At 58.0% G+C, this 26,389-nt stretch overlaps 1 protein-coding gene across 2 annotated transcripts; it reads left to right on the top strand.

Annotated features, from left to right (window-relative positions):
• Positions 1–6,486: 6,486 nt before the first annotated feature.
• Positions 6,487–25,649, top strand: HID1 (HID1 domain containing). 2 transcript variants are annotated; one of them, XM_082860015.1, is made up of 19 exons: positions 6,487–6,625; positions 12,298–12,447; positions 13,003–13,173; positions 13,792–13,905; positions 14,489–14,595; positions 14,843–14,959; positions 17,332–17,545; positions 17,747–17,803; positions 18,645–18,785; positions 18,934–19,024; positions 19,235–19,386; positions 19,491–19,569; positions 21,069–21,233; positions 22,427–22,654; positions 22,898–23,010; positions 23,479–23,559; positions 24,152–24,243; positions 24,405–24,563; positions 24,833–25,649. In XM_082860015.1, the coding sequence occupies exons 1-19, from the start codon at positions 6,560–6,562 to the stop codon at positions 24,894–24,896; spliced, it is 2,361 nt and encodes a 786-aa protein (XP_082716141.1). In that variant the 5' UTR covers positions 6,487–6,559; the 3' UTR covers positions 24,897–25,649. The 2 variants fall into 2 exon arrangements, with proteins under 2 accessions (XP_082716141.1, XP_082716142.1); XM_082860016.1 differs by having other exon boundaries at positions 13,789–13,905.
• Positions 25,650–26,389: the final 740 nt, after the last annotated feature.

Raw genomic sequence — 26,389 nt, 5'->3', positions numbered from 1 at the left:
AGTCCCTGGATCTCATGAGGCTGGTGTGGGGTGGGAGTGAGCTGAAGCTGGGCAACCGGCTCTGCCAGGTTGGTGGAACCTCCCTGTCCCCTCTGCAGGGGACAGAGGGTAGAGGCTGGGTGGCTGAGGGCTGTGGTGCCTGCTATCTGCCAGGCCTGTGCTGGGCCCTTTGCCTGGGTTGGTTCACCAGTGGTGCCCAGTGAGACCACTCCCAGTGCTTTCAGGGCAGACTTGGTATTTCCTAAACTGTGCCATGAGGAGGAAAATCAGATCTACCTTTTATTTTTTGCGGTACGCGGGCTTCTCACTGTTGTGGCCTCTCCTGTTGCAGAGCACAGGCTCCGGATGCGCAGGCTCAGCGGCCATGGCTCACGGGCCCAGCCGCTCCGCGGCATGTGGGATCTTCCCGGACCGGGGCACGAACCCGCGTCCCCTCATCGGCAGGCGGACTCCCAACCACTGCGCCACCAGGGAAGCCCCAGATCTACCTCTGAAGAAGGCAATTCCTCAGCTTCCCTGAGCTACCAGCCAACACGCCCTGGGATCCATTTCTGGCCTTTCCTCTAAGCAGGGCAGAGTCAAGCCCAGGGGTGGGAAGTATAAACTACCCGAACTTGGTAACCCCCAGAGCCTGGTACCTCATCTGCGTGTCAAGCAGACCTATTTCGTGGTGTTCCTTGTCAGGGGCATCAAGACTCGAGGCTGATGGTCAGAGCCTCGGTGGATTCGATGTCCCCTCAGCCTTGGGCACTATGATTCCCCTGGGGTCAGTTTCACACTCGGGCGACCAGGAGCGCTCCCCGAGCTCTCACCCGAGCTCCCGAGAAATGCAAGCCCAGATGCTGGATTTGGGACCAAAGCACAGGTACGGAACCCCGGGAGAGCTAGGATCCGGGACTTGAAGATGTAACCGCCCTCCCCGAAGAGCGTGAGCGCTGCCCCCTCCACCCCCAGCCCAGCCCAGCCCAGCCCAGCCCACCGGAAATGACGGCGCGTGCGCAGGCAGCACTGACGTTAGAGAGTCCCGGCTCTCCCAGTCACCCTGGGGGAGGGGCAGGGTGCCCAGCCCGCGCCTCTGGGCCGTCGGGGCATCCACTGGCACCACACGCTGCACATCTTGGGTGCTGCCACCCCTGCAGGCCGCGCTCCCCTCCCTGTCCCCAGACCCGTGATTTTAGCGCTGGGCTTACATTGCACTGAATGATCTTGCCCCATCTGTCCTCTCCACCATTCTGAGGTCAGCGCCTGGCGGGGAAAGGCACTCAGTACATTTCAATGAGCGAGGTCATCTGGAGTCCAACCCCCTTTCCCCCGTACACCATCGGAGTGTGTCCCAGACAATGTCTGTTCTGAAAGGGGAATTATGTTAGAGTCTCACAAGTCCTTGCGGTCAGGAAGTGCTTCTGTGTGTCTACCCCAAATCCCTGCAGTTTAAACCCTCCAGGCCCGTCATCAGCAGTGACCGTTAGGATGCTTATGCTGAGGGTGTCCCTCCTGTGGGGTCATTCTTACTTTTCCTCCTTTGATACCTCCTCATGGGGTTGTTGGGAAGGGCTATAAACTCTTGGTCTGAGTTAACACAGGCCAAGGGCTTAGAACAGTGACTGGGCCATATGAACACTATTCAGTGTTTGCTCTTAGCATCATTATTATTGTAACTTTTTTACCTGGAGAATCCACTCCTTGCCTGTCACTACCCCTCTTCTGGCGGGGCTCCTGACGGGGGTGCTGGGGAGACTGTCCAGGGACTTTACCTTCCTGGTGGGGGGTCACGGGGGCAGGTCAGGCCTGAGACACAGGCCTAAGAGAGCTGTGGAGAAGCTCCAGGCACATTTGCTCACTGCTGGCTGCCTGGGCTCCCACTGCAACACAGCACTCGGTCCACTGTGTGGGATCCATCTCGCTCCCAGCAGACTAAAAGCTCCTTGAGGGCAGGGACGCCAGCCGGCACATAGCAGGTGCCTGATGAAGGAACAAATGGATGCTCTAAAACCAGTGGCAGAATCATATTCCTTGGCCCTCCTTCTTTATCCATCTCCACCCCAGAACAGATCCGCTTGCCCTACCTGAAAGGCTCCTAAAGGCACTAAAAAATGAATCTGAAAAACAGGGGGTGAAAATATGCCTTTCCTATTGACTGAAGTGGATTCCCAAAGTGGTTCCATCTCCTGTGATCGCCCAGGAGTTCTCTTCATTCAGTTATCCACTGTGTGCTAGGCCAGTGCTAGGCGCTGGGGATGTAGAGAACAAGACAGACCCAGCCCTGGCTCTCATGAAGCTTGCATCTCAGTAGGAGAGGCAGACCTAAATCAAGGAAAAAGACAAAAACATTTAAGATGGTGGTAAAAGTTTTAGGAAACACGCTGAAGGATGAACTAACAAGAGCTGGGGATGGGAAATCTCTCAGGGAAAGAGACTTTTAAGATAGGACCCTAAAGCATGAGAAGGGGACAGCCGCGTGAAGAGTGGGAGGAGTGATGTCTCAGTCAGAAGGAACAACTTGTACAGAGATCCCGGGAAGAAAGAGCTTAGAGGGTCTGAGGAAATAAAGGAAGACCAGTGTGGGCGGAACCTGGGGGCTTGGGGGAGGGGGAGCAGGGCCCAGATCATGCAGGGCCTTGGAGGTCACAGTGGGACCCAGAGAGAATTGACCCGAACAATGGGCTCCGAGGTGTTTTCGGAGGGGAGCGTTGTGAGCTGCAGTTTACAATTCCTCAGGCTGCTCTGCAGAGAATAGATTAGGGGAGGCAGGAGTGGTGGTTGTGGTAGACAGGAGATGGTGGGGGCCCTGGCACAGGTGAGGGCGGCAGAGATGAGGGAGGTAGAACTTGTGATATATACGTCTGGGGGATGACATCATCGAGTCTTGGTGATGGACTGGAGGAGGGGTTGACAAGAGGAGAAGCATCAGGCTGACACTGGATTTCTCGTTTGAGAACGTGGGAGATGCCATTTACTGAGATGAGAAGACTTAAAGACAAACGTTAGGAGAGAGATGGATTGGGCTTGGGAAGAGGAAGTGTGGAGGATAGAATTGCCCACAATGTGGCAGTTTCAAACATGGCGCCAACTTCTTTGATACGACTTCCATGGGGAGGTGGGTCCCCTCCCCTTGAATCTGGAAGGCTTGTGATTGCTTTATCAATAGAGTATGGTAGAAGTGACTCTATGTATTATTCCCAGGCTGGGTACCAAATGGCCATGCAGCTTCCTCCTCTTTCTCGAGGGACACCCTTGAAAATTATTTATTTATTTATTTATTGGTTGCACCACACAACATATGGGATCTCAGTTCCCTGACCAGGGATCGAACCCATGCCCCTGCAGTGGAAGCGCAGAGTCCTAACCACTGGACACCAGGGAATTTTCCCTAAATCACCCCTTGATTAAACTCAATTTGGCTAATCTGTCCACTTGTCCATGGGTGACCAATAATATGTCAGTGCCACCTGGAGTTGCTCGTTGCAAACCACAGGAATGGCTCGGAACAATGGGCAAGACCAAAGCGTTCACAATTAATCCCTTGGAATGGTCGGTTAGCACCTGCTCTTGGTGTTTGTATTTTTTATTGAAGTGTAATTTACATACAGTAAAATTCATCCCTTTTAGGTGTATAGTTATATGAATTTGACAAACATATACAGTCATGGACCCAGCACCACAATCAAACCATAGAATGTTTTCATCACTCCACAAAGTCTCCTCATACCCTTTCAACGGTCAGTCCCCTCAGCCTGCTCCAGCCCACGGCAACCACTGATCTGTTCTCTGTCCCTATATTTTGCCTTTTCCAGAATATCATATAAATGATATAACACAGTATGTTGCCTTCTGTGTCTGACACAGCAATTTTTTTTTTTTAAATACATGGACTCCGGTATTTTTTAAAAGTTTTAAAAATTTACCTATTTTTGGCTGTGTTGGGTCTTCGTTTCTGTGCGAGGGCTTTCTCTAGTTGCTGCAAGCAGGGGCCAATCTTCATCACAGTGCATGGGCCTCTCACCATCGCGGCCTCTCTTGTTGCGGAGCACAGGCTCCAGACCCGCAGGCTCAGTAGTTGTGGTTCATGGGCCCAGTTGCTCCGCGGCATGTGGGATCTTCCCGGACCGGGGCACGAACCCGCGTCCCCTGCATTGGCAGATAGATTCTCAACCACTGCGCCACCAGGGAAGCCCCGGACACAGCGATTTTGAGATTCCCCACATTCTTGCTACCTGTACCAGTAGTTTGTTTCTTTTTATTGCTGAGTACTAGTCCCATTTATGGATGAACCACAATCTGTTGATTCACCAGATGATGGACATTTGGGTTGTTTCCAGGTTTTGGTGATTATGAATGAAATTGTTATATGCATTACACAGGCTTTTTGTGTGGATATATGTTTTCATTTCTCCTCGGGAGATACCAAAAGTGGGATTATTGGGTTGTATAGTAATTGTATATTTAACTTTATTTTTATTTTTGGCCTCGGGATCTTAGTTCCCCGACCGGGGATCGAACCCATGCCCCCTGCATTTGAAAGGTGGAGTCTTAACCACTGGACTGCCCGGGAAGTCCCTATATTTAACTTTATAAGAAAATATAAATGCTCCCCATCCTCACCAGTATTTATATCCTCAGGTTTTGTTTTGGTTTTTAACCTATTCTAATACTTATGTAATAGTTATTGTATTGTGGCTTCAGTCTGCATCTCCCTAATGAATAAGATTCAGAGTTTTTAATGTCACTCTGGCCTGGACTGGGGCTGGTGATTTGTAGGGTGGACTTGATTTTTTTTTTTTTAACGCCAAATAAAGGTACTATTCATTTGTTATCTTGAAGTGATTGGAAAAGCCATGGAGCGTGTCCAAGATTTCATCCAGGGCAGGGAAAACCCACCTCTGGAGCAAGGACAGAGCTATCCTGTCCAGTCTGCTCATTCAGTGACATGGTGACATCCCTGTCTCCCTCCTCCTCCCATGGTGACATCCCTGTCTCCCTCCTCCCATCCCTGTCTCCCTCCTCCTCCCATGGTGACATCCCTGTCTCCCTCCTCCCATCCCTGTCTCCCTCCTCCTCCCATGGTGACATCCCAGGTCCCTCCACACCTGTCCTACCCTGCCTTTGTGCCTAGACGGTGCACCCTTCATTTTTTACTCGTGGAGTTCCAGTTTAAGCTAAATGTCACCTCCTTTTGAAGCAGCTAGGATTTCTAGAAGCTTCCAGACACACCATGCAAGACGATATTATTGACAAAATGCAGCCTCTTTTGGGGCCAGAGTTGAATTTGCTTTTTTTGGCTTTGTTCCTTACCAGTTATGTGACTTTGGACAACTTAACCGCTTTGAGCCTCAGTTTCCCCTAGTGTAAAATGGGTATAATGCCTATCTCAGAGGTGGGCCTTTGCTGTGTAAGAGATGTTGTCGCTGTTATTACTGGGCTGCCTCTGTCAAAGCGACTTTGGACCACTTAACCGCTTTGAGCCTCAGTTTCCCCTAGTGTAAAATGGGTATAATGCCTATCTCAGAGGTGGGCCTTTGCTGTGTAAGAGATGTTGTCACTGTTATTACTGGCCTGCCTCTGTCAAAGCGACTTTGGACCACTTAACCGCTTTGAGCCTCAGTTTCCCCTAGTGTAAAATGGGTATAATGCCTATCTCAGAGGTGGGCCTTTGCTGTGTAAGAGATGTTGTCGCTGTTATTACTGGGCTGCCTCTGCCAAAGCCTCACGGGGCCGGGCCATGGCTGATTCCTTCCTTGCCCCTCTCCCTAGCTAATTGCTCTTAAGGGGCAGACCCTGTTGCTTAAGCCCCCCCGCCCCCGCCCCTGCCACAGTGTTGGCAAGTACTAGTCCCTCAACCTATTTGTTGAAATGGGTTGTCTGGGACACAGGTGGCCAGAAAGGAGTTGTGGGACCTGGAGGGACCTCTCGCTCTCATTAGACCGCGGAGCTGCTTTCTTGGAGCAGGGGCACTGAATCAGGGCTTCTCTTCTACAGAACGGAAGGCTGAGGGCTGGTGACTGCAGTAACAGCCGGGCCGTCTGGACATGTGGGTTTGACAGGTCAGAAAAAGGGGAACTAAAAGAGAGGGTGCTCAGAATGCGAGTACAGGGACTGACAAGGAAGAAACGGGAGAGGGCTGGCTTTGAAAGTGTGGGCCCAGTGATGGCGTGGGGACCAATGGTGAGGATGGGGGCAGGGGACGGGAGGCTGGGAGGGTTGCGGGCCCCGGGGGCTGGGTGGAAATGGGAGAGACCGAGGGGGGATAACGCTGCCACGCAGAAGAAAGGTCGCAGAGGCAACCGGTCCGGCTGGGAAAGACCCGGGGAGTGGGGCAGCTGTGGATCGGAGAGGCAGACCCCGGGAGCCGGGAATGGGCGGTGCGGGGAGCGGCAGGTGCGGCGGGCGGAGCCCGGAGAGGAGGAGCCAGGAGGGGGCGGGGTCGACGCCGGGCGAGCGGGTGGGGTGCGCCGGTCCGCTCCTGCGAGAGCAGCTGGGCCCGCGGAGCTGGAGCTGGATACCGAGCCGGGGCCCGGGCGGGAGTCAGGGCCAGGGCCGGGCCGGAGCGGGCTCCAGCGATATGGGGTCGGCGGACTCCAAGCTGAACTTCCGAAAGGCGGTGATCCAGCTCACCACCAAGACGCAGGTGCGCCCGGGGCCCCCGGCCTCCCCACCCACCTGCCGGGCTGGGGGCTGGGCAGGGCTGGGGGGCTGCAAGAACTTGGCTTGCCGGGAGATAGGGGGACCAGATGGCCAGGAGGGTGACGCTGAGGCCAGGGCCGGAGCGAGACCCCTTGGCCTGTATCCCAGGGCTCCATCCCCTAGCCCCCACCCCCGGCCTTCTCTCCCGGGAACATCCCTTTTCCCGCAGCTGCTGCTGCCACCTTAGGCTGACGTGTGTCTACTCTCCAAGCCGGCGTCGCCGCTGTCCTCCCCTCTGTCCACTGCCCCCCAAGCCCCTCCAGCCTCGCATCTCCAGCCTCCTCCCCCGCCCCAAAACACCTCCCTGCTCTCCTCCCTGCCCCTCGGTGCCCGCGGGTGCCGGAGGCACAGACCCGGCTGACTCAATGCAAACAAAGCCGGCCGGCGCCCTCCCGGATCCGCGAAACAGCTGGTTCGCGGCAGCGGCAGCGGCCTCGCTGGGCCCAGGTCGATGCCCAAGGCCAGGGAAGGCCCAGGTCTTGCTGGGAACACGCAGAGTGGCGGGCAGCGCTGCAGCCTGGCAAGGGGACCTGCTCCCAGCTCTATGGAATCCAGGTTCCCAGCTGGGGACCACTGCTCCAGGGGGCTCCCCCTTTGAGGCCCAGCGGTGGGGTTGGCTGTGTTTGCAGGTACCCTCTGTTTTCTGGGTCAGGGCTAAGAACAGTCTAGGCTGCCCTTGATACCTGAGGGTATCTTTCACCCTAGGCCATGCTTGCACACTCCCCTGAGTCCACAAGTGGCACGGAGGCCACCTCCTTGCCCCCAGCGCAAGGACCTGGCCCCAGCAAGCCTTCTTCCCTGCCCACCCCTCTCTCCTCACTCTTGGAGCCAGGCTGCTCTGGCCACAGAGATGCCCAGCTCTCACTCCTCAGATCCCCCGCTTTCAAGGGAGTCAGGACCTGCCGCCATCTGGGACTTTCCTCCTACGCCCGCCCCCAGAGCTGTCTCTGGCTCTAGGCAATTAGAGTGGGTTCAGGGGAGCCATTTCCCCACAGCAAGCTGGTCACAGCTGCAGAGACCAGGCCTCTGGTCCCACACTCTCTCAATCCCACAAGAGAAAGGTCAGGAGCCCGGCAAACAGCCTGGCCGGAGAGTCCAGCCCCAGCTGAGAGGCGTTTGATGGAAACCAGGCCTTGCTTCTCGCCCCTTCCCCCATGGCTCCTGGTTATTTCTGGCGCTTGCATCTGAGGGTGGCAGGTGGGCCAGCCTCTCAGTGCGGGGCCCTAGGGAGAGGAAGGGAGGGAGGCCTCCATGTTTACCTACCTGGGGTGGGGGGGGAACACCTGGTTGGAGGAACGAGGTATGGGCTGTAGCCTCAGCAGCCAGGGTCCTTTGCCAGGCCAGCAGGGCCACGTCCCAAAGGATCTGCGTGGACGAGATTCCTACATGCTCCGGTCCCCTCCCCAAAATACAGTGCGTCTCCATCCTTCCCTGGTTGTGGCCCTGTGACAGGGCTGACTGAGATGGTGCTGTCTCGTTTCCCAGCTGGGGACAGTGAGTTGGCTTGGGACAGGACTGGAGCCAGAGACCAGCCTGGGTCTCCCTCTGGAGGGCCCTGGGCCCTGCAGGTGGGAGGGGGCCTCAGGAATGAGGCCACCTGCCCTATGTAGTGACCCGGCTTGGCAGCTCAAGAGACGGGACCAGATCCGAGATGGCGTTTCCAGACCTTGCCACTCGGTGTCCCCAAGGAGATTCAGGCCAGCTGTGTCCACAAGGTGTCTTCCTGTCCCAGGCCTTCAGAGGCTGTGCTGTGAACACAGATTTTTGCTCTGGGCAGCAGACAAACAGACCCAGCACCTTTTCCCGTGGCCTCGGCCGGAGCTGCCACCGCTCGGCCTTCCCTGCCTTCCTGTGCTGTATCCTGTTTTCTTCCTGCCTGGGGCTAGGCCTGACCCTGGTCCTGAGGGCCAGCAGCTTTGGCTGTGTTTCCGGAGCCTTTCCTGGTGTGGGTGGGGCCCTGGCGGGTCACATTCCTGGACCCGGGACCCTCTCCTAGATCCTGCCCATTTGGAGATTGTTTGCCACAGGTCAGATGATACCGGGTGGGTCCATGTTTACATGTGTGCACATGTACGTGTGTGTGTATGTCGTTGTGACACAGTCCTCCGGTACAGGTCACCCTTAGCAGGCTAGAGCGTTGCTGGTCCTTCCCTTCTCCCCACCACCAGAGAGGTTCAAAAGATGCAGCTGGTCCCCCAGGCTGGCAGGGGCTTTGGTCTGAGCAGGTCCTGGTAAAGCTATGCTAAGAATATCTGGTTTCCCGCCAGGGTAGCTCAGTGCCCCTGGCAGCATGGGCCTGCCCACCTCCAGCAAAGAAACTGGCTTGGATTTTAGAAGCTTCCTTGCGTTGGGTGGAGCCCAGCTGGGGTAACTGAGGCAGGGGCTAAGCCATGTCCCCCCTCCAACAAAAGTTCCAGTGACCCTGGCAGGACCTGTAGCATCAGGTTAGCCTGGTATGGTCAGGTAGTGGTCACCAAACTGAAGTGTCTGAGCCGCAGCTGGGACCAGGTGGGGAGGCCCAAGTTGGGGATGGGGGAGGTGAAAGTCTTCACTCCTGAAGTTCAAGGCCAGCTCCCAGAGCTGGGACTTTCATCTGCTTTTCAGGTCTGGGCTGCCCTGGGGCCTCCCAAGTTCCCTCCCAAGGCTCTCTCCTCATTTTGAATTCAATCCCCAGGTGACACTTACCGGATGAACTAGGTCAGAGGTCAGCTCCTCTTGATGAGTGTCTGCCCCTTTAAGGGGGTAGTGGCTGTGTGGGAGGTGGGAAGGTGGCATCCCAGAGGTGCTCCCAGATGGTGGGGGGCTCTGCACGTTTTCTGGGATGTTCCTTCCCCACTCCCACCCCGGCCACCCACACGGGGATGTGTTTCCCGTGGATCGCAGGGAGTGTCAGAGAGCTGTCTGGACTGAGGGCACGTGGGCCAGCAAACCCCAGCCCCAGGGACCCTCCTTTGGTCTTTGTTCCTCTCTGCCCGGCTAACTCGCTCTACCAGTTCTGGAACTGAGCACGTCCTGGTGCCGGGCCTGCCCTGAAGGCCATGGCCACATGCTGCCCTGTACCTCAGAGGGGGGCACTGTTTGGGGGGTGGGCTAGGGTAAACCTGGACCCTGGGGAGGCTTGTGGCCAGGCCTGAGTTCGGGCAGCCCCACTGGTGCTCAGCTCTGCCCCGTGGCGGGGCTGAAGGGATCTCTCTCTAGGACTAATTCCAGGCTTTGGCTGAGTGTCTGACATAGGCCTCAAGTGCACGGTCAGGGACGGAGGGCTGATGGACTAGCGGGGCCTCCAGGCAAGCGCACCCAGCCCTGTTGGGGACTATGAGTGACTGAGGGGGTTCCAAGGTGGGAGGGAGCCCGCTGGTCCAAGCTCTGGGAGACTTCTTGGAAGAAGCGGCTTCGGAGAACAGAATTATTTTTTAACAAGATTCATATTTTTTTCTGATGGTAAGACTGGTGCATATTGCATGCGGGTTTGTGGTGGGGTAGCAGGGCCCCATTATCAGCCCTTTCAGAGAAGGCCAAAGTCTAGGTTGATTGGAGCAACCCAGGAAGATCTCTTGCAGGAAGTGCTATTCAGAAGGGTAAGAGGGTCTTGGACGCCCCTCAAACAGGTGAACATTCAAAAGGAAAAAATAGTAATACGTGCGCTTACAGAAAAATATAAAGAAAAGAACAACCACCCCGTGAGATAATTGCCGTTGACATTCTGTCATTTTCTTCTAGGCTTTTATTCCTGTATAATTTAACACAAAATTGTGATCATCCTATAGTCCGGTTTTTAAAATAAATTTATTTATTTATTTACGGCTGCGTTGGGTCTTCGTTGCTGCGCGCAGGCTTTCTCTAGTTGCAGCTAGTGGGGGCTACTCTTCGTTGTGGTGCACGGGCTTCTCATTGCAGTGGCTTCTCTTGTTGTGGGGCACGGGCTCTAGGCATGCGAGCTTCAGTAGTTGTGGCACGTGGGCTCAGTAGTTGTGGCGTACGGGCTTCGTTGCTCCGCGGCATGTGGGATCTTCCCGGACCAGGGCTCGAACCTGTGTCCCCTGCATTGGCAGGCGGATTCTTAACCACTGCGCCACCGGGGAAGTCCCCTATAGTTAGTTTTATATCTTGCCTTTTTCATACAACATTATACTGTGAGCATTTTCCATTCATTCATATTCTTTGAAGACATGATTCCGATGGCTGTGTAATATTCCACTGTATGCGGGTGCCTTAACTTTTCAAGCATTTCCCCAGTTGTTGGTTATTTAGGTTGATTCCAACTTTTCACTGTTATCAACCCTTCAGTAAACATCCTCATACCTGCACTTCTCAGACCATTTCCTCAGGAAAGATTTCTAGAAGTGGAGTCCATGATTCAAATTGGTTGTCTATATGACCGACTATATAACTTAAAAGGCATACGTGTGTTGAAGGCATGTTGCCTTGATAGGACCGGTGGGACTTTGGGATGTGTTAGAAGGGGCGGGCGTGCTGGGAAGAGGGGACAGTCTGGGCAAAGGCAAAGAGAAAATACAGCAGGGTTGTGTTGTTGGGATAGTAAATACAGGTGTGTGTGCACACACATATCTGTGCACACTTGTGTATGTACATGTGTCCATGTATGTGTACGTGCACGTGTGTGGCTTGTATGTGTGTTTAGGTGTGATCTTGGCTGACTCTCTGGCCGAGTTCTGGACTCTGCAGGCAGTGGCGAGCCCTAAGATCTTTTTTGAGGGAACAATGCCTTTGGTGCTGTGTTTTTTTGTTTTTTTTTTGCGGTACGCGGGCCTCTCACTGTTGTGGCCTCTCCCGTTGCGGAGCACAGGCTCCGGACGTGCAGGCTCAGCGGCCATGGCTCACGGGCCCAGCCGCTCCACGGCATGTGGGATCTTCCCGGACCGGGGCACGAACCTGCGTCCCCTGCATCGGCAGGCGGACTCTCAACCACTGCGCCACCAGGGAAGCCCTGGTGCTGTGTTTTGAATGCGTGTTGGGGACAGCGTGGAGGTGGGATTGAGGGGGTGAATTTGGAGGTGGGGCCCTGGCCAGAGGGGCCTGAACTGCAGCACAGGTGGTGGGTACCGAGAGGAGCAGGTGTTGTCAGAGAGCCGCGGGGTGACTCCTTTAGATTTGGCATCTGTTGGGTATACCAGCAGAGGGTGGAGGCTGGGGCCAAGGGGACAGCCTGGGTGAATGGAAATGAGCATATGTCCCCTTGTCTTCTTCCTAGGGGGAGGGGCTTCTTCCTAGGGGGAGGGGCACAGCCTGGCTGTCCTCCCTGGGTACTTGATTTAGGGGTGTGGCCTGGGGAGGCCCCCAGGTGGGGAGGGCCTGCCAGAGGGGGATGGTGAGTTACTCAGGGTCACACAGTCCCTCAGGGACTGGGCTGGGCTTTGGCTACTGGATTCAGTGTCCAGCTGGCCCCTGACCATCTGTGTCAAGTGTCCCCAGCCTGCCTGTGCCACCCGGGGCTCATGGTGGCTGAAGGATGTCTCCCATGTGGGAAGGCTCCTGGCACCAGCAGGGATGGAGTAGGGGGCTTCCCTTTCGGGGGCTCCCTTGGCTAAAGGGTGGGCAAACTGTGGACCTGCTGGCAAGAGACCGTGCAGCTCTGGATACCGTATCTCCCCACAGCCCGTGGAAGCCACTGATGACGCCTTTTGGGACCAGTTCTGGGCAGACACGGCCACCTCGGTGCAGGATGTCTTTGCACTGGTGCCGGCAGCGGAGATCCGGGCAGTGCGAGAGGAGTCGCCCTCCAACCTGGCCACTCTGTGCTACAAGGTGAAGGGTGCTCTGGCCCTCACTGCCACTCCCACCTGAGCATTTCCCACCCTCCCAGGGAGGCTGGAGCTGGCCCAGCCCTGTGGTCCAAGAGGGAAGGCACCCAGGAAATCCTCCACCCAGGTTGGAGTGGTCCCAAGTCTTCACTCACTTCTCCCCCTGGCTGGGCTCTGGGGGAAGTGATGGTGCCAGTGCCACCTGTGAGGGCTGCCTGTGGGTGACACTTTCCATAGGTCAGCTCATGTAGCTCACCTGTGTGGTTGGTCCTGTCAATGTCGCCATTTTACAGATGAGGAAACTGAGGGCCAGATGGCTGGTCACTTAGCAAGATCTCAGCCAGTGAGTGGTGGGCTGGGTCTCGCTCCTAGGATGCTCTAAGCTGCTGCCTGGCCCATGTCCCATCCTCCTGGGCTGGCTGACCCTGTCTGGAGAGGCGGTCCGGTAGGGTGGCCCCACTGTCTCTCCCCCTCTGAAGCCTGGGGTGCCCAGCCTGACCCCAAGTGCCAGGGCCCCACTCCCTACCCTGCCAGCGTGCCTCTCTGCCCATCCTCGCAGGCTGTTGAGAAGCTGGTGCAGGGAGCTGAGAGCGGCTGCCATTCGGAGAAGGAGAAGCAGATTGTCCTGAACTGCAGCCGGCTGCTCACCCGCGTGCTGCCCTACATCTTTGAGGACCCTGACTGGAGGGGCTTCTTCTGGTCCACAGTGCCCGGGGCCGGGCGAGGAGCGGTCTGTGGACCTGGCCGGGGCTGGGCGGGAGGTGGAGTTGTGGTGACAGGGAAGGAGCCCCTTCAGGGCCGGCCACATTCCTCCAGACCTCTTCTGGGGTTTGGGAAGGGCAGATGTAGGGGCAGTGCGGGTGCTGCTGAGGAGGGGGGCCAGCTCTTCCTCCTTGAGCCCCCGCTTTCTCTCCCATGGGGGTCTCTGCCTCTACAGCTGGGCAGAGATGGGGGCAGGGCAGCTGGGCCCTCCCCCCCGCTGCCCCACCCCCTCCCTGGCTTTCTGTCCAAGCAACTGGCAGGGGGGTGGGGAGGTGGGCAGTGATTCCCAGCAGGGCTGAGGCTCTAGAGTTTAGGGGACTCACCTGTCCCCTCCCAGCCAGTGGGAAGGTCTCCTCACTGGTCCCAGCCCCGCTCCCCACTCTGTCCCGCTTCTGCCTTGGGAGGTTTGGGGTGATTAGGGGTCTACTTCCTGTTCCTTCTCCCACCTCTTCCTCCATCCCTCTGCCCGCGAGTGTCTGCCTGGGCCCAGACCCCGTCCTCCTCCCATCCCCCCTCCAAGTCCTGGGGCCACCTCTCCTTAGCCAGCTACGACTGAGGGGGCCTATAGGCGCTGTGTCCCAAGCAGGGAGAGGACGATGACGAGAACGCGCGGCCCCTGGCCGAGTCCCTGCTCCTGGCCGTCGCTGATCTGCTCTTCTGCCCAGATTTCACCGTCCAGAGCCACCGGAGGAGCACCGTGGTGAGAGCCCCCCAATCCCCGCCCCCCGGGCCGAGGAGGGCTCTGGTCCCAGGTTGGGGCCGCTTGACATTCCCTTGGGCAGGGGCTGCTCCAGGAAGGTGGGGCTGCCTGGCACGCATGGTCCCGGGGAGGGGGCGGTGGCTGGCACGGCTGGAGGGGAGCCAGCTGGTGCCCAGCCCTGCCCGCTGCATCCAGGAGATCGGGCACAGGCACCCATTGTCTTGGCCTGGGCCGTGGGTGGAGGAGTGGGGCTCACACACAGGAGCCCTGGCCCTCTCACTGCCCGTGGACCCGTGGACTGGACCTTGACCGTTCTCCGTCCCCCACTCCCACGCACCACCAGGGGCACCTGATTCCGTTCTGCTCCCTCCCTGTCTCTCTCTCCCTGTCTCAAACTGGATTGGGCAAGTACCAGACTGAAGGAAAAGGAGCTTTCAAGAGGTTGAGAACATTCATTTCTTCCCGTGTGCATTAGCACCTGGGGCATTTTGAGGGTCTGTCTTTAGGAGAATACGAGGGTCTTTGCCCCCAAGGATAGCGGGGGGCTTGGGTTGGCCTGATTTCTCTCTGACCCTGTCCCCAGGACTCGGCAGAGGACATCCACTCTCTGGACAGCTGCGAATACATCTGGGAGGCTGGTGTGGGCTTTGCTCACTCCCCCCAGCCCAACTACAACCACGACATGAACCGGTGAGCTTGCTGAGGAAGTAGCTGGACCCCAGGCCTGGCCCCCCACACAGTTCAGAGAGGGAACCACGCGTGGGGTCTTCCAAGGAGACCCTGCCCGCTCGTGACCCAACTTCAGCCTCACAGGGATAAAATGGAGTCATTTCTTTTCAGGGACCTGAGCTGGGGCGGGGCAGGGTGGGCGCGCCCTCCTACAGGAGAACTGCGGTCCTCAGGTACTGAACCCTCTCCTCTGTCCTCCCTGCCCAAGGATGGAGCTGCTGAAACTGCTGCTGACGTGCTTTTCTGAGGCCATGTACCTGCCCCCAGCTCCAGACAGCAGCAGCGTCAATCCATGGGTGCAGTTTTTTTGTTCCACAGAGAACAGGTGAGGGGCCCCTGGCCTTTCTTTCCATTTCTCCTCCTCTTGGTTCCAGGCAGCCCGGCGCTGAGGCCGTTTGCCAGCCCTGTGAGTCTTATTTGAGGGGATGTGCTGCCCCCTCGTGGTGATGACCTATAAGAACAGTCACACCTTACGCCAGCTCTGTCCCATGTCCCATTGGGGGGCCCTGGATGACCCATGCCTGGGTCCCCCATCTAGAGCCCTGCTATCCAGTAGAAATATAATAATGTGAACCACACATGCAACTTAAACATTTCTAGTAGAGACCTTTAAAAATAAAAAAGAAATAGGTGACATTAATTTTAATAATGTATTTCATTTAACCCAATATATCTGAAATGTTAGCATTTAACATGTAATCACTATACAAAACTATTGAAATGTTTTGCATTCCCTTTTCATAGTGAGTTTTCAAAATCAAGTGTTTAGTTTACATTCACAGCACATCTCACTTCAGACCAGCCACATTTTAAGCTCTCCATAGCTACATGTAGCTTGTATTGGGCAGTGTAATTTATTTTATTTTTATTGGCCGCACCGTGGGGCTTGCGGGATCTTAGTTCCCCAACCAGGGATTGAATCCGGGCCCTCGGCAGTGAAAACACCGGGTCCTAACCACTGGGCCGCCAGGGAATTCCCTGGGCTGTGCAGTTTATTCAGTGGGTGGAGAGGGGGCTTGATAAATACCCTGAAGGGGGGGAGCCCCGCCCACATGGGGGCATTTATGGGCAGTGGGGGGCATAGGAGCACATGGAGGTGTCCCATGGCTGGATTGAGTATTTAGAGCAGGTACACGTGCTCCAGCTGTGCAGCTCCAGCTGTGCGCCGGCTGCACAGGGGTTAGTGCTCCTCAGTGTCATGGTTCACCCTCTTCTAGACTCTGATTCCCACATGGCAGGCCTCATCCTTCAGGTTTTGCTGGCTGGCTGCCCCTTTCCCCCACCCCAGCCCCCAGCTCCCAGAAGGAGCGAGAACCCAGGTGACTCCCTCCACCAGGCACGGTCAAAAGCTGGCCAGAGTTTTCTTTCTCACCAGCATTATGGGGCAAATGGCCACTTTGCCGCTTGATTAACCCCCTTGGGTCTCAGTTTCCTCATCTGTAAGATGAGGAGCTTGACCTCTGATAGCTTACAAATCTCTGAACGGAGTCATTCTGTGGCCTGGGGGCTGGGGCATGGGGCACATGCTTTGCCTCCCAAGGGGAAGCCCGCCTTCCCTGTGGGCCCTCCAGCTCTTCTCTGAAGCCCCAAGGAAGGGTACCTGCCCCTCAGAAACGTCAGGGGCATGTCCTTTATACATTTGCCCAACGCTGTAGATCATACAGCGTCAAGAGTGAACCCTGGGGACTTCCCTGGCGGTCCAGTGGTTAGGACTCAGTGCTTTCACTGCTGAGGGCCCAGGTTCGATCCCTGATCGGGGAACTAAGATCCCACAAGCTGTGGTGTGGCCGAAAAAAAAAAAAAAAGTGAATCCTGATGTAAGCTGTGGACTTTGGGTGAAAATGACATGTCGATGTAGGGTCTACAGCTGTAACAAGTGGACCACCCTGGCGGGGGATGTTGATAGTGGGGAAGACTGTGCACGTGTTGGGGCAGAGGTTTCATGGGGGAAATCTCTGTGCCTTCCTCTCAATTCTGCTGTGAACCTAAAACTGCTCTAAAAAGTATTTAAAAAAATAATTAAAGGGCTTCCCTGGTGGCGCAGTGGTTAAGAATCTGCCTGCCAATGCAAGGGACACAGGTTTGAGCCCTGGCCCGGGAAGATCCCACACGCCGCAGAGCAACTAGGCCCGCGAGCCACAACTCCTGAGCCTGCACTCTAGAGCCCGCGAGCCACAACTACTGAAACTCGCACACCTAGAGCCTGTGCTCTGCAAGAAGAGAAGCCACGACAATGAGAAGCCTGCGCACTGCAACTAGAGAAAGCCCACGCGCAGCAACGAAGACCCAACGCAGCCATAAATAAATAAATAATAAATAAATTTTAAAATTAATTAAAAAAAACAATAGGCTTCAACCCCTGGGGGTGAAAAATCTAAGGGGTGTGGGCACGCTATCCTACAAAGAGCCCCTCAGGACTGGCCATCCCACTCTTGGTAATAAATTCCTTCTGGCCTTGGCCCAGCCTGGCCTGGGTCCCAGATGCAGGCAAGGATGAGGAGGGGTCTCTCCTTTGTGGGAAGGGATGAACTCCTGGTTCTGCTCCCTGGCCCGAAGATGGCAGCCTGGCACTGAAACCCTTGTGGAATGAGGGGGCTGGCCTGGCTGACCCTCCCACCTGGCCACGGCTGGGGGCGGAGGGAGGGCTGGGCTGGTGGGTGGGGTCTCTGAAGCCCCGCCCCTCCTCTCCTGCCGCAGACACGCCCTGCCCCTCTTCACCTCCCTCCTCAACACCGTGTGTGCCTATGACCCGGTGGGCTACGGGATCCCCTACAACCACCTGCTCTTCTCTGACCACCGGGAACCCCTGGCGGAGGAAGCCGCTCAAGTGCTCATTGTCAGCCTGGACCAGGACGGCGCCACGCCCACCGTGGACGGCGCCACCACAGGCACGGCCCTGGATGATGCTGACGTAAGGACGGGGGAGGGAGGGCAGCCCGCCCTGCCGGGCTGCGGGCGGGCGGCACCCCCTCTAGCGGAGCTGGGCAAAGGATATCCAGTGGGCACCTCGTGGGGGTATCTGGGGTCAGAGGGGGTACTGCTGCACTGCCTAGGCCTGGCGTAGGGGCAGGGGGTGAAGGCACCTGCTCACCCCAGGCTCCGCCCTCTACAGCCTCCAGGGCCCGAGAACCTGTTTGTGAACTACCTGTCCCGCATCCATCGCGAGGAGGTGAGTCCAACGATGCTCTTGCTCTTGTGGGTCCTTGATCGCCCACCCTCCACAAAGGTTGTGGCCTTGCAGGGTGTGAGGGGATGCAGATGAGATGGGGGTAGGGAGAGTCCTGACCCCTATATGAAGGAACCACGGTCCCCGTGGACTCAGGCCACCACAGGTGAAGTAGTGATGGCAGGACCGCGAGGGTCTTGAGACTCAGAAAAGGGCTGATGGCCTCAATTGGGTGAGGGTAGCTGGGAAGACTTCCAGGAGGAGGTGGCTCTGATGTCAGGTTTGGTGGGGGAATGACAGTGGATGGAAAGGCCAGTCACACCTGAGTTCCTGTGTCTTGTGACGTTGGGGGAGGTTCCTGTGCTCCCAGAGCTCTAACCTCTGCAACTATGACATGGGGACAGTAACTGTGCCCTTGCCTTGTAGTGAGAATTAGTTGAGAGCACAGTCCAGCAGGCAGCAGGTGCTCAGTGAATGACAGCTCTCTGAGGATAGAATGCTCCTCACGTGTCACAGGGCGATGGGGAGGGGTGGAAGGATGTCACCTGTCAACAAGGAGTCCAGGAGGGCAGGAGTCCAGTGTGCACGTGAGGAGGTCACTAAGAGCAGATGGGGAGCCTGTGGTCTGGTGGAGGGGCGGGGTGCTCTCTAGAACTGCCCTGGACCCAGCTTCTGAGGGGCTGCCCCCAGGACAGCTGTTGATGACACTGGCATCTGGGCCCCTCAGGCTCTAGAGGTGGGATCAGGCCCTGGGGGGGCTCGGAGGCATTTGTGGGAGGCCTGGCCAGGAAGCCTGGATTGTAGGGAGCCGGACTGGACAGGCCCCTGCCCTTCCCCCACCCAGGACTTCCAGTTCATCCTCAAGGGCATAGCCCGGCTGCTCTCCAACCCCCTGCTCCAGACCTACCTGCCCAACTCCACCAAGAAGATCCAGTTCCACCAGGAATTGCTGGTCCTCTTCTGGAAGCTCTGCGACTTCAACAAGGTGGGCCGGCCTCGGGGGCCCAGGCTGGCGGGCAGTGGTCTGCCTCGGGGATGGGGACAGCGTCTGGGGAGGCTCCCGGCAGAGGGAGAGGGTGGGGCAGAGCTGCCCCTCCCCCTGACTCTGCCCATCTGTCTCCGCCTCCCCCCAGAAATTCCTCTTCTTTGTGCTGAAGAGCAGTGATGTGCTGGATATCCTGGTGCCCATCCTCTACTTCCTCAACGATGCCCGAGCAGATCAATGTAAGGCTGGGGTGGGCTGAGGATCCCTGGGGGGTTCCTCGCGGAGGGGCAGTTTCGGCCAGTCTGTCCTGCCTCCCAGCAGCTCAGGCCTGGTGCCCCGACCTCCCGGGAAGGGCTTCTCCCTTTACCCCCAAGATGGGTCCCTGCCCTGGGCTCCTTTCCTCCCCTCCCCACCCAGCGTGGTGACCCCTCCCATGCCACGTGCCGCAGCTCGGGTGGGCCTGATGCACATCGGCGTCTTCATCCTGCTGCTTCTGAGCGGCGAACGGAACTTCGGGGTGCGGCTGAACAAGCCCTACTCAGTGCGCGTGCCTATGGACATCCCGGTCTTCACCGGCACCCACGCCGACCTGCTCATTGTGGTGAGGGAGCTCCCGTCAGGACCTGGGGGTGTGGTGTAACGTCCCCTCGGCTGAGTCTGGAGGCGCCAGGGACCCCATGGCTGCTCCTCTGCCTCCCCGCACAGGTTTTCCACAAGATCATCACCAGCGGGCACCAGCGGCTGCAGCCCCTCTTCGATTGTCTGCTCACCATCGTCGTCAACGGTAGGGGGCCCCAGAGCCCGCCTTCCCCATGCTCACCACAAGGGGGCGCCAGGCCACAGGCTGCCCTGCCGCTGGCTCCCAGGTTCAAACCGGCTGGGTACAATAGAAATATTAGGGCAGCCAAGTATGTACTGGTTAGTTTTCTAGTAGCCATATTAAAAAGGAAGAAGGAAAGAAAAAGAGAGGTGACAATAATTTTATTATATATGGAATTTAATCTCTTGTATCCAAAATACCATCATCTCAGTATGTAACCAGAATACAAAATTATTGAGATGTTCTACATTCGTTTTTGAATGCAGTCTTCCCAATCTTGTGTGTGTGTTCCATGTGTGCAGCACACGTCCATTAGGACTACGTTTCTAGCACTTAATGGCCACGTGTGGCTTGGGGCTGAGGTATTGGACTGCGCAGGTTCGGATGAGGGCCCCGCCCACAAGCAAGGGCTGTAGGTGGCTGCCTCCTTGCTGGGGGGGTGCTCAGGCTGACAGGGGCACGGGACCCAGCAAGGTCGGGGCCCAGGGCTGGGGCGGCATGACTTCTGCGTGGCTGCTTTTTGGAGAGGAAGGTCCTGAATGGGAGGGGATGACTTCTCCGTGGTCCGGTTTGGACTCCAGGGTGGGTGGGATGTTGTAGGGCCTTGGCGACCTCTAGCTGCATCGTTGGACTGTGAGTTCTGGGGCCAGAATCTCACCTTCCATCACTGGCTCCACCCCACAAATCTTCACTGAGAATGCATTTGTGAGCAAGGTAGCCACCAACCCTGCCCCATCCTGAGGGAGAAAGGCACAGGGCAAGGAAACACACAGATCAATCTGTGACTTCAAGCCGTGTGCAGCCTCGCATCTCCGACTCCCCCTTCACAGGCTGTGCAGAAAATCTCTGTCTAATTATATATGGAATATCAGCTTGACATTCTATTCAAATTTTTTTAAATAATATTTTTAGTTTTGGGCTGCACTGTGCAGCTTGTGGGATCTTAGTTCCCCGACCAGGGATCGAATCTGGGCCCCCTGCAGTGGAAGCTCGGAGTCCTAACCACTGGATCGCCAAGGAATTCCCAGCTTGATGTTCTAGAAAGAGTTAAAGATCCTGTGTTTGTATCCCTGCCCAATCATTTTATAACTGGAGAACTTGGGACAAGTTTATGAACCTCTCTGAGCCTCAGTTTCCTCATCTGTAAAATGGGGATGGTCTCCTCTCTGTCCACCTCCCTCTCAGATGCGGGGAGGAGTCGGGGAGATGGAGTGTGTGAGTGGCTTTGTAAACGGCGGCGGCTGTCCACAGGGGAGGGGCCGGGGTGGAGCCCTGGGGCTCTGCAGGAGGCATGGCCAGTGTGGCTTTAGCCTCTGGCGCTTGGTTTTCCTGACTTTTCGGGGGACTTCACAGGCAGGGGGCAGGGAGGGTGTGGGAGCAGTAGCATCGTGTCCCACCCAGGCCCAGGATGTGCTGGGGTGGTTGGCGGGGGCCCCAGGAGTGAGCCGACCCCTCCCCTGCAGTGTCCCCCTACCTCAAGAGCCTGTCCATGGTGGCCGCCAACAAGCTGCTGCACCTGCTGGAGGCCTTCTCCACCACCTGGTTCCTCTTCTCTGCCGCCCAGAACCACCACCTGGTCTTCTTCCTCCTGGAGGTCTTCAACAACATCATCCAGTACCAGTTTGACGGTGAGGCACCGGTCCAAGCCCCTGGCCTGGCCTCGGGGGCAGGAACCAGAGTGGGCAGTGGGTGAGGACACCTCCCCCTCTGAGGAGGGCACAGCCCTCCACCCCCGTGTTTGTTTGTCCAGCGTGCATTTATTGAGCACCTACTGCATACCAAACCCTGTGCCAGGTGCAGGGGATTCACTGGGGAACAAAGCAGAGTGCCCTCTGCCCCGTGAGGCTCATAGCTGGGGAGGGAGCACGGAGCGGGACTTCAAACAGATGGTCACCCAGACAAACAGGCCATCTTAAATCTGTTGAGAGGGAAGTGCAGAGTGGCATGGTCCTGCTGGGTGTCACAGATGCTGGGCTGCCTGGTGTCAGTTAGGGCCTTGCCACTTAGCTCTGTGACTGTGTGCACATAACCTCTCTGAGCCTCAGTTTCTTCATCTGTAAGATGGTCATAATGATAATTCCCAGCGTCTCCATCTCAGAGGATGTTGGGAAGATTAAGTAAAATAATCGCAGAAAAGCACTTAGCACTTGCCTGGTGAACTAAATGTCAGCAGTTATTATTTCCCAAATAAGTAATATTTGCACTGATCTATGAGGGGTGAATGGGGGTGGGGAGGGGTAGAAAAACATGGGGGGAGCACAGTGTATGCAAAGGCCCTGGGGTGAGATGTGTTGAAGTGGAAGCAGAGCAGGGTGGTGAGAGGCAGGGACCAGAGCGGTGGACGGGGCATTGAAGGCCCATAAAAGCGTCTTTTATCTCCCCGGGAGCCAAGGGCGTTCAGTGTGGGCGAAAGAGCACAGGCACACGCCATATCGTCCTTCTTCCCGGTGACCTGACTTGGGGGACAGTCAAAATATTGAACAGCTGGCTTGGTGGGACACTGACACGCTGGGCCCGCCCCACTCTGCCAGCTGTTACCCCTTAGTGCTGGGTGGTGAGAGGGTCCGGAAGGTACCAGGGAGGGGCAGGGGCGGAGCTCAGCCCAGAAGCTCTTTTCCCGAAAGGTAGCATCCCGGTGTAGCCTCAGACCACAGACGCTGCCCGGTGCCAGCCCTGCCTGGCTCCCTCTCATCTGTGCCCTGTGCTGTTGCCTCCCCCTGCGGTAGACACCCTCCTGTCCTCCAAACTCCCCCTCCCAGGAAGACGCCCAGGTGAAGGGGGTGGCGAGGGGGCCTCCCTGAGACACGCTTCCTCCCCACAGGCAACTCCAACCTAGTCTACGCCATCATCCGAAAGCGCAGTGTCTTCCACCAGCTGGCCAACCTGCCCACTGACCCGCCCACCATCCACAAGGCGCTGCAGCGGCGCCGCCGGGCTCCCGAGGCCTTGTCCCGCACCAGCTCACAGGAGGGCGTGTCTATGGAGGGCTCCCACCCCGCTGCCCCCGCCGAGCCGGGCACCCTCAAGGCCAGCCTGGTGGCCACCCCAGGTCCGGTGCTGGCGAGGGGCAGGGTGCTGTGCAGTGGCGGCAAGGGTTGGGGTGGAGGTACGGGGAGCCCGGGCGGGGCAGCTTGGTGGGGGGACCGGGCCTTGGGGCTGAGCGTTGGGGGGTCTGGCACAGCATCTGTGAAGTGGGGGGAAGTTGGAGACTTTCGGGGCCGGCCCCAGGCAGAGGCTTTCTAGGAGAAGCACTGTGGCAGGAGTCCTCACGGCTCCCCACCCCACCGCCCAGGCATCGAGAAGCTGACGGAGAAGTCCCAGGTGTCAGAGGATGGTACCTTGCGATCCCTGGAGCCTGCACCCCAGCAGAACTCGGCAGAGTGCAGCCCAGCCTCGGAGGTCGGTGTGGGGACTCCTGGCGGGGCTGGGTGGCGAGGCTGGGCTTCCCCTTTCTCCCTGGCCTCCAAGGTGTAGGCCGGGCCGGAGCACTGTGCAGCAGAGGGGCAGGTACCCAGTGCCCAGGGCGTCAGGCTTGGCACTGATGACTCTCTGGGGATGGGGGGCCTTTCACAGGCCCCTCCCTTGTTTATTGGTCACGGGCTCGATCCCTTGGCCTTGAGACTCCTCACCCGTCAGCCTTATCTAGGCTGGGCTGGTCTGCTCAGTCAGCTCCTGGCCCTAAACCTGTCACTGGGCTGGGCAGGGTCAGGCAGGGCCTGGGGCCCAGGGCAAAGGTGCTGGGCTGGGCTATCCCCTGCTTTGGGAGTGAGCCCCCTCCCTGCAACATGGGCCAATGGGGAGACCTCATTGCCCTCCCCACCCCCCTGCACCCTCTCCCCACATCCCTCTCTCTTATTCCTTCCCCGGGACCAGGAGCCCAGCCAGGCGTGGCGGGAGCAGCGGCGACTGTCCAGCGCATCAGCCGGTGGGCAGTGGAGCCCGACGTCGGAGTGGGTGAGGGTGGGACAGACGGTACAAGGTGCGGGGGTGGGTCCGGGGCTCCTGGCCCTGGGAACAGCTCAGGAGAGGCTTGGATGGGAATGGGTCCAAATCCAAGGGCTGGCCCGGGTCAGGTTAGGGGTCAGTCCTGTCTCATGACCTTGGCTTCTCTGGCTTCCTCTGTCTACACTGTCCCAGAGTTTGTTCCCCAGCAGGGTTAAGCTTCAGTTGTCCACAGCCCTTTCTTAGTAAATCACCCTTTCCAACTTCCTTCCCCAAATCACTTGCCCACTCCCTTACATGATTCCTGAGCTCACCACTAATTGCATTTGCACGGGGACAGAGAAGGTCCCTACTTCATCGTGCCATGTGAGGATCAAAGGGGGGGATACTTTCTGGCACACAGGACCTGCTCAGGGAGAGGCCCCGGCTCCTCCCATGAATAGCAGTCACTGTGTACGGGCACTGCCCCGTGCCAGGCCCTTGCTGTGATGAGCGGGGATGCCTTCTGCCTCGGGGAGCCCATGGTTTCAGGTCGGGGGTCAAGCCTATGCCACAGCCTCTGGGGGCTGTTTTGCCAGCCCAGGAACCCCAGTCCCTCCCCCAGGTCCTCTCCTGGAAGTCGAAGCTGCCGCTGCAAACCATCATGAGGCTGCTGCAGGTGCTGGTTCCCCAGGTGGAGAAGATCTGCATTGACAAGTGAGGCTGGGGGCGGGGCTGGGCGGGCTGGGCTCTGAGGGGCCAGCCCAGGCTGCGCTGCGGGTGTGGCCGGGAGTACGGGCCTCGGGGGTCCAGGGTGAGCCCTCTGCTCCCCTTGACCTTCAGAGTGGGCACATTGGAGACCCTCCTCTCCCTGGCAGGGGCCTGACGGACGAGTCAGAGATCCTGCGGTTCCTGCAACACGGCACCCTGGTGGGGCTGCTGCCCGTGCCCCACCCCATCCTCATCCGCAAGTACCAGGCCAACTCGGGCACGGCCATGTGGTTCCGCACCTACATGTGGGGCGTCATCTATCTGAGGTGGGCCCCTTGGGGGTGGGGCCGTTACCGGCCTGGGTGGGTCTGGTGTCCACCCGAGGGTCAGCTCAGTGGGGCTGTGCCCCACTAGGGTAGTGGGGTTCATGTCAAGACAGTCAGCCAGGGTGGTCTTGTCTGGTGGAGGGTGGGCACCCACTTCCCCAGGGGCAGGGGGCAGAGAACATCAGGGTGGGAGGACGACAGCCTCGTTCCTCCCCAGTCTTTCCTGCAAGGCCTCCCGGCACCTGGGTGACGACCCACTCCCTCTGCAGGAACGTGGACCCACCTGTCTGGTACGACACAGACGTGAAGCTGTTTGAGATCCAGCGGGTGTGAAGATGGAAGCCTGCAAGGGGCAGGGACCAGGGGAAGGCGGGGACCCTGGTCCCCCGATGTTCCCCCCCACCCACCATTCTGAGCTTTAAATTACTACGGTCAGGGCTGGGGCTTGAGTGGCTGAGTCCTGAGTGGCAGAGCCAGGAGGCCCCTTGTGGCTGGGATGGTGGGGGGCCCCCCTGCCTCCAGGCTGGATTGAGAGGAACTTTCTGTCTCCAGGACTGCAGCCCTCCACCAGGGGCCCGCCTCACTCTGGCTCCCCTTCGGGACCCGTTTCTGTGCTGACCCTCAGTGCCCGCCTGCCTCCTGAGCTGCCCAGCCCTCTGCCCTAGTGGGCTGCCCAAGAGGGAGTCTTGGGCGCCCCCTTGAGGCACCTGGGCAGGGGGAGGGGGGCCTTTCCAATCCTCCTCACCTGAAACCACCTGGTCCAGGCCCGGCTCGCTGCCAGGACCCCGGGAAGAAGGAGGGTGACCAGGTTGCTTGTGGAGGAGGCTGGGGGCTGACAGGCACCGAAAGCCAGATGAGGGGACCTCGCGCATTTTAGGGATTTGGAGTGGGGTGTTGAGGGTCTCCTGCTATATTCTTCTGGGTCAGTGAATATAGCCTGGCTGGCTCTTGTACAGTAATGGGGGCGAGGGAATGGGGGCAGGGGACAGCTGATCAGTCCTCCCTGCCCCTGCCCACCACCTGATGACTTGCGGGGAGGGGGACCAGGATACCAACGCCCCATCCTCCTGATTCCGGCTTCTTGGTCTCCCTCACCCCACCTGTGTCCGTACAATCTTTGCTCTGTACAATCGGCCTCTTTACACAATAAAATCCCCTCTCCATGCCCTGCGTCTTTGTGCTTGGAGGGGAGGGGGGTCAGGCCATGGCTCTTGTTTTCAGGGAAGCTGGGGACTCTGCCTCCCAGAATCAGGCCCCAGAGGGCCCTCGGTGTGCACCTGGGAACCAGCGTTTGTCACTTTCTTGGGTGGGGAAGTGGAGGGTTGGACGCCCCAGGCTGTGGCCCCCCCTAGAGAAAGAGCCCACACAGGAGAGGCAAGGGGCCTGCCTCCCAGCCTCCTGCACGGCCCCCAGGCAGCCAGTGAGACAGCGCTGGGGGTCCAGCACCCAGCTGCAAGGGGTACAAGCCTGGCCTGCAGGGTCCGGGGCCGCCGTCCCTGCGCCTCACCCTGCGCCTCACCCTGGGCCTCACCCTGGGCACGGTTCACTGTTTGCGCTGGGCTCAGGGAGATGGATGGGCTGTCAGTGCCTGCCCTCCCCACCCGATGGCTCAGAGGATCGGCAGGCCTGGGGTGAGCGGCTACAGAAAGTCACCGGGGGCTCCGTCCTGGGGAGAAGGTGTGCTGGCGAGGGGTGAGGGGATGTGAGAGCCCCGGCTCCTCTCTTCCCACCTCCTCCCGTGCATCAGACAAGGGGAGGACCAGACAAAGGGTTGAGACCCCTCGTGGCCCAGAAATAGGACTGTCCCAGCCCTACAGCCCCGCCCA

Source organism: Leucopleurus acutus (assembly GCF_964270905.1).
Source record: "Leucopleurus acutus genome assembly, chromosome: 19".
Lineage (NCBI taxonomy): Eukaryota > Metazoa > Chordata > Mammalia > Artiodactyla > Delphinidae > Leucopleurus > Leucopleurus acutus.
The sequence above is the reverse complement of the archived record's forward strand: the minus strand, read 5'-3'. Positions and strand labels throughout refer to the sequence as shown.

Bases quoted from the DNA above. Each gene is read 5' to 3' on its own strand.
- HID1 (XM_082860016.1), top strand. From the start codon at position 6,560: ATGGGGTCGGCGGACTCCAAGCTGAACTTCCGAAAGGCGGTGATCCAG. The intron at 23,011-23,478 runs GTGGGGACTCCT...CCCCGGGACCAG, and splicing joins GCCCAGCCTCGGAGGTCGGT to GAGCCCAGCCAGGCGTGGCG. The intron at 24,244-24,404 runs GTGAGGCTGGGG...TCTCCCTGGCAG, and splicing joins GAGAAGATCTGCATTGACAA to GGGCCTGACGGACGAGTCAG.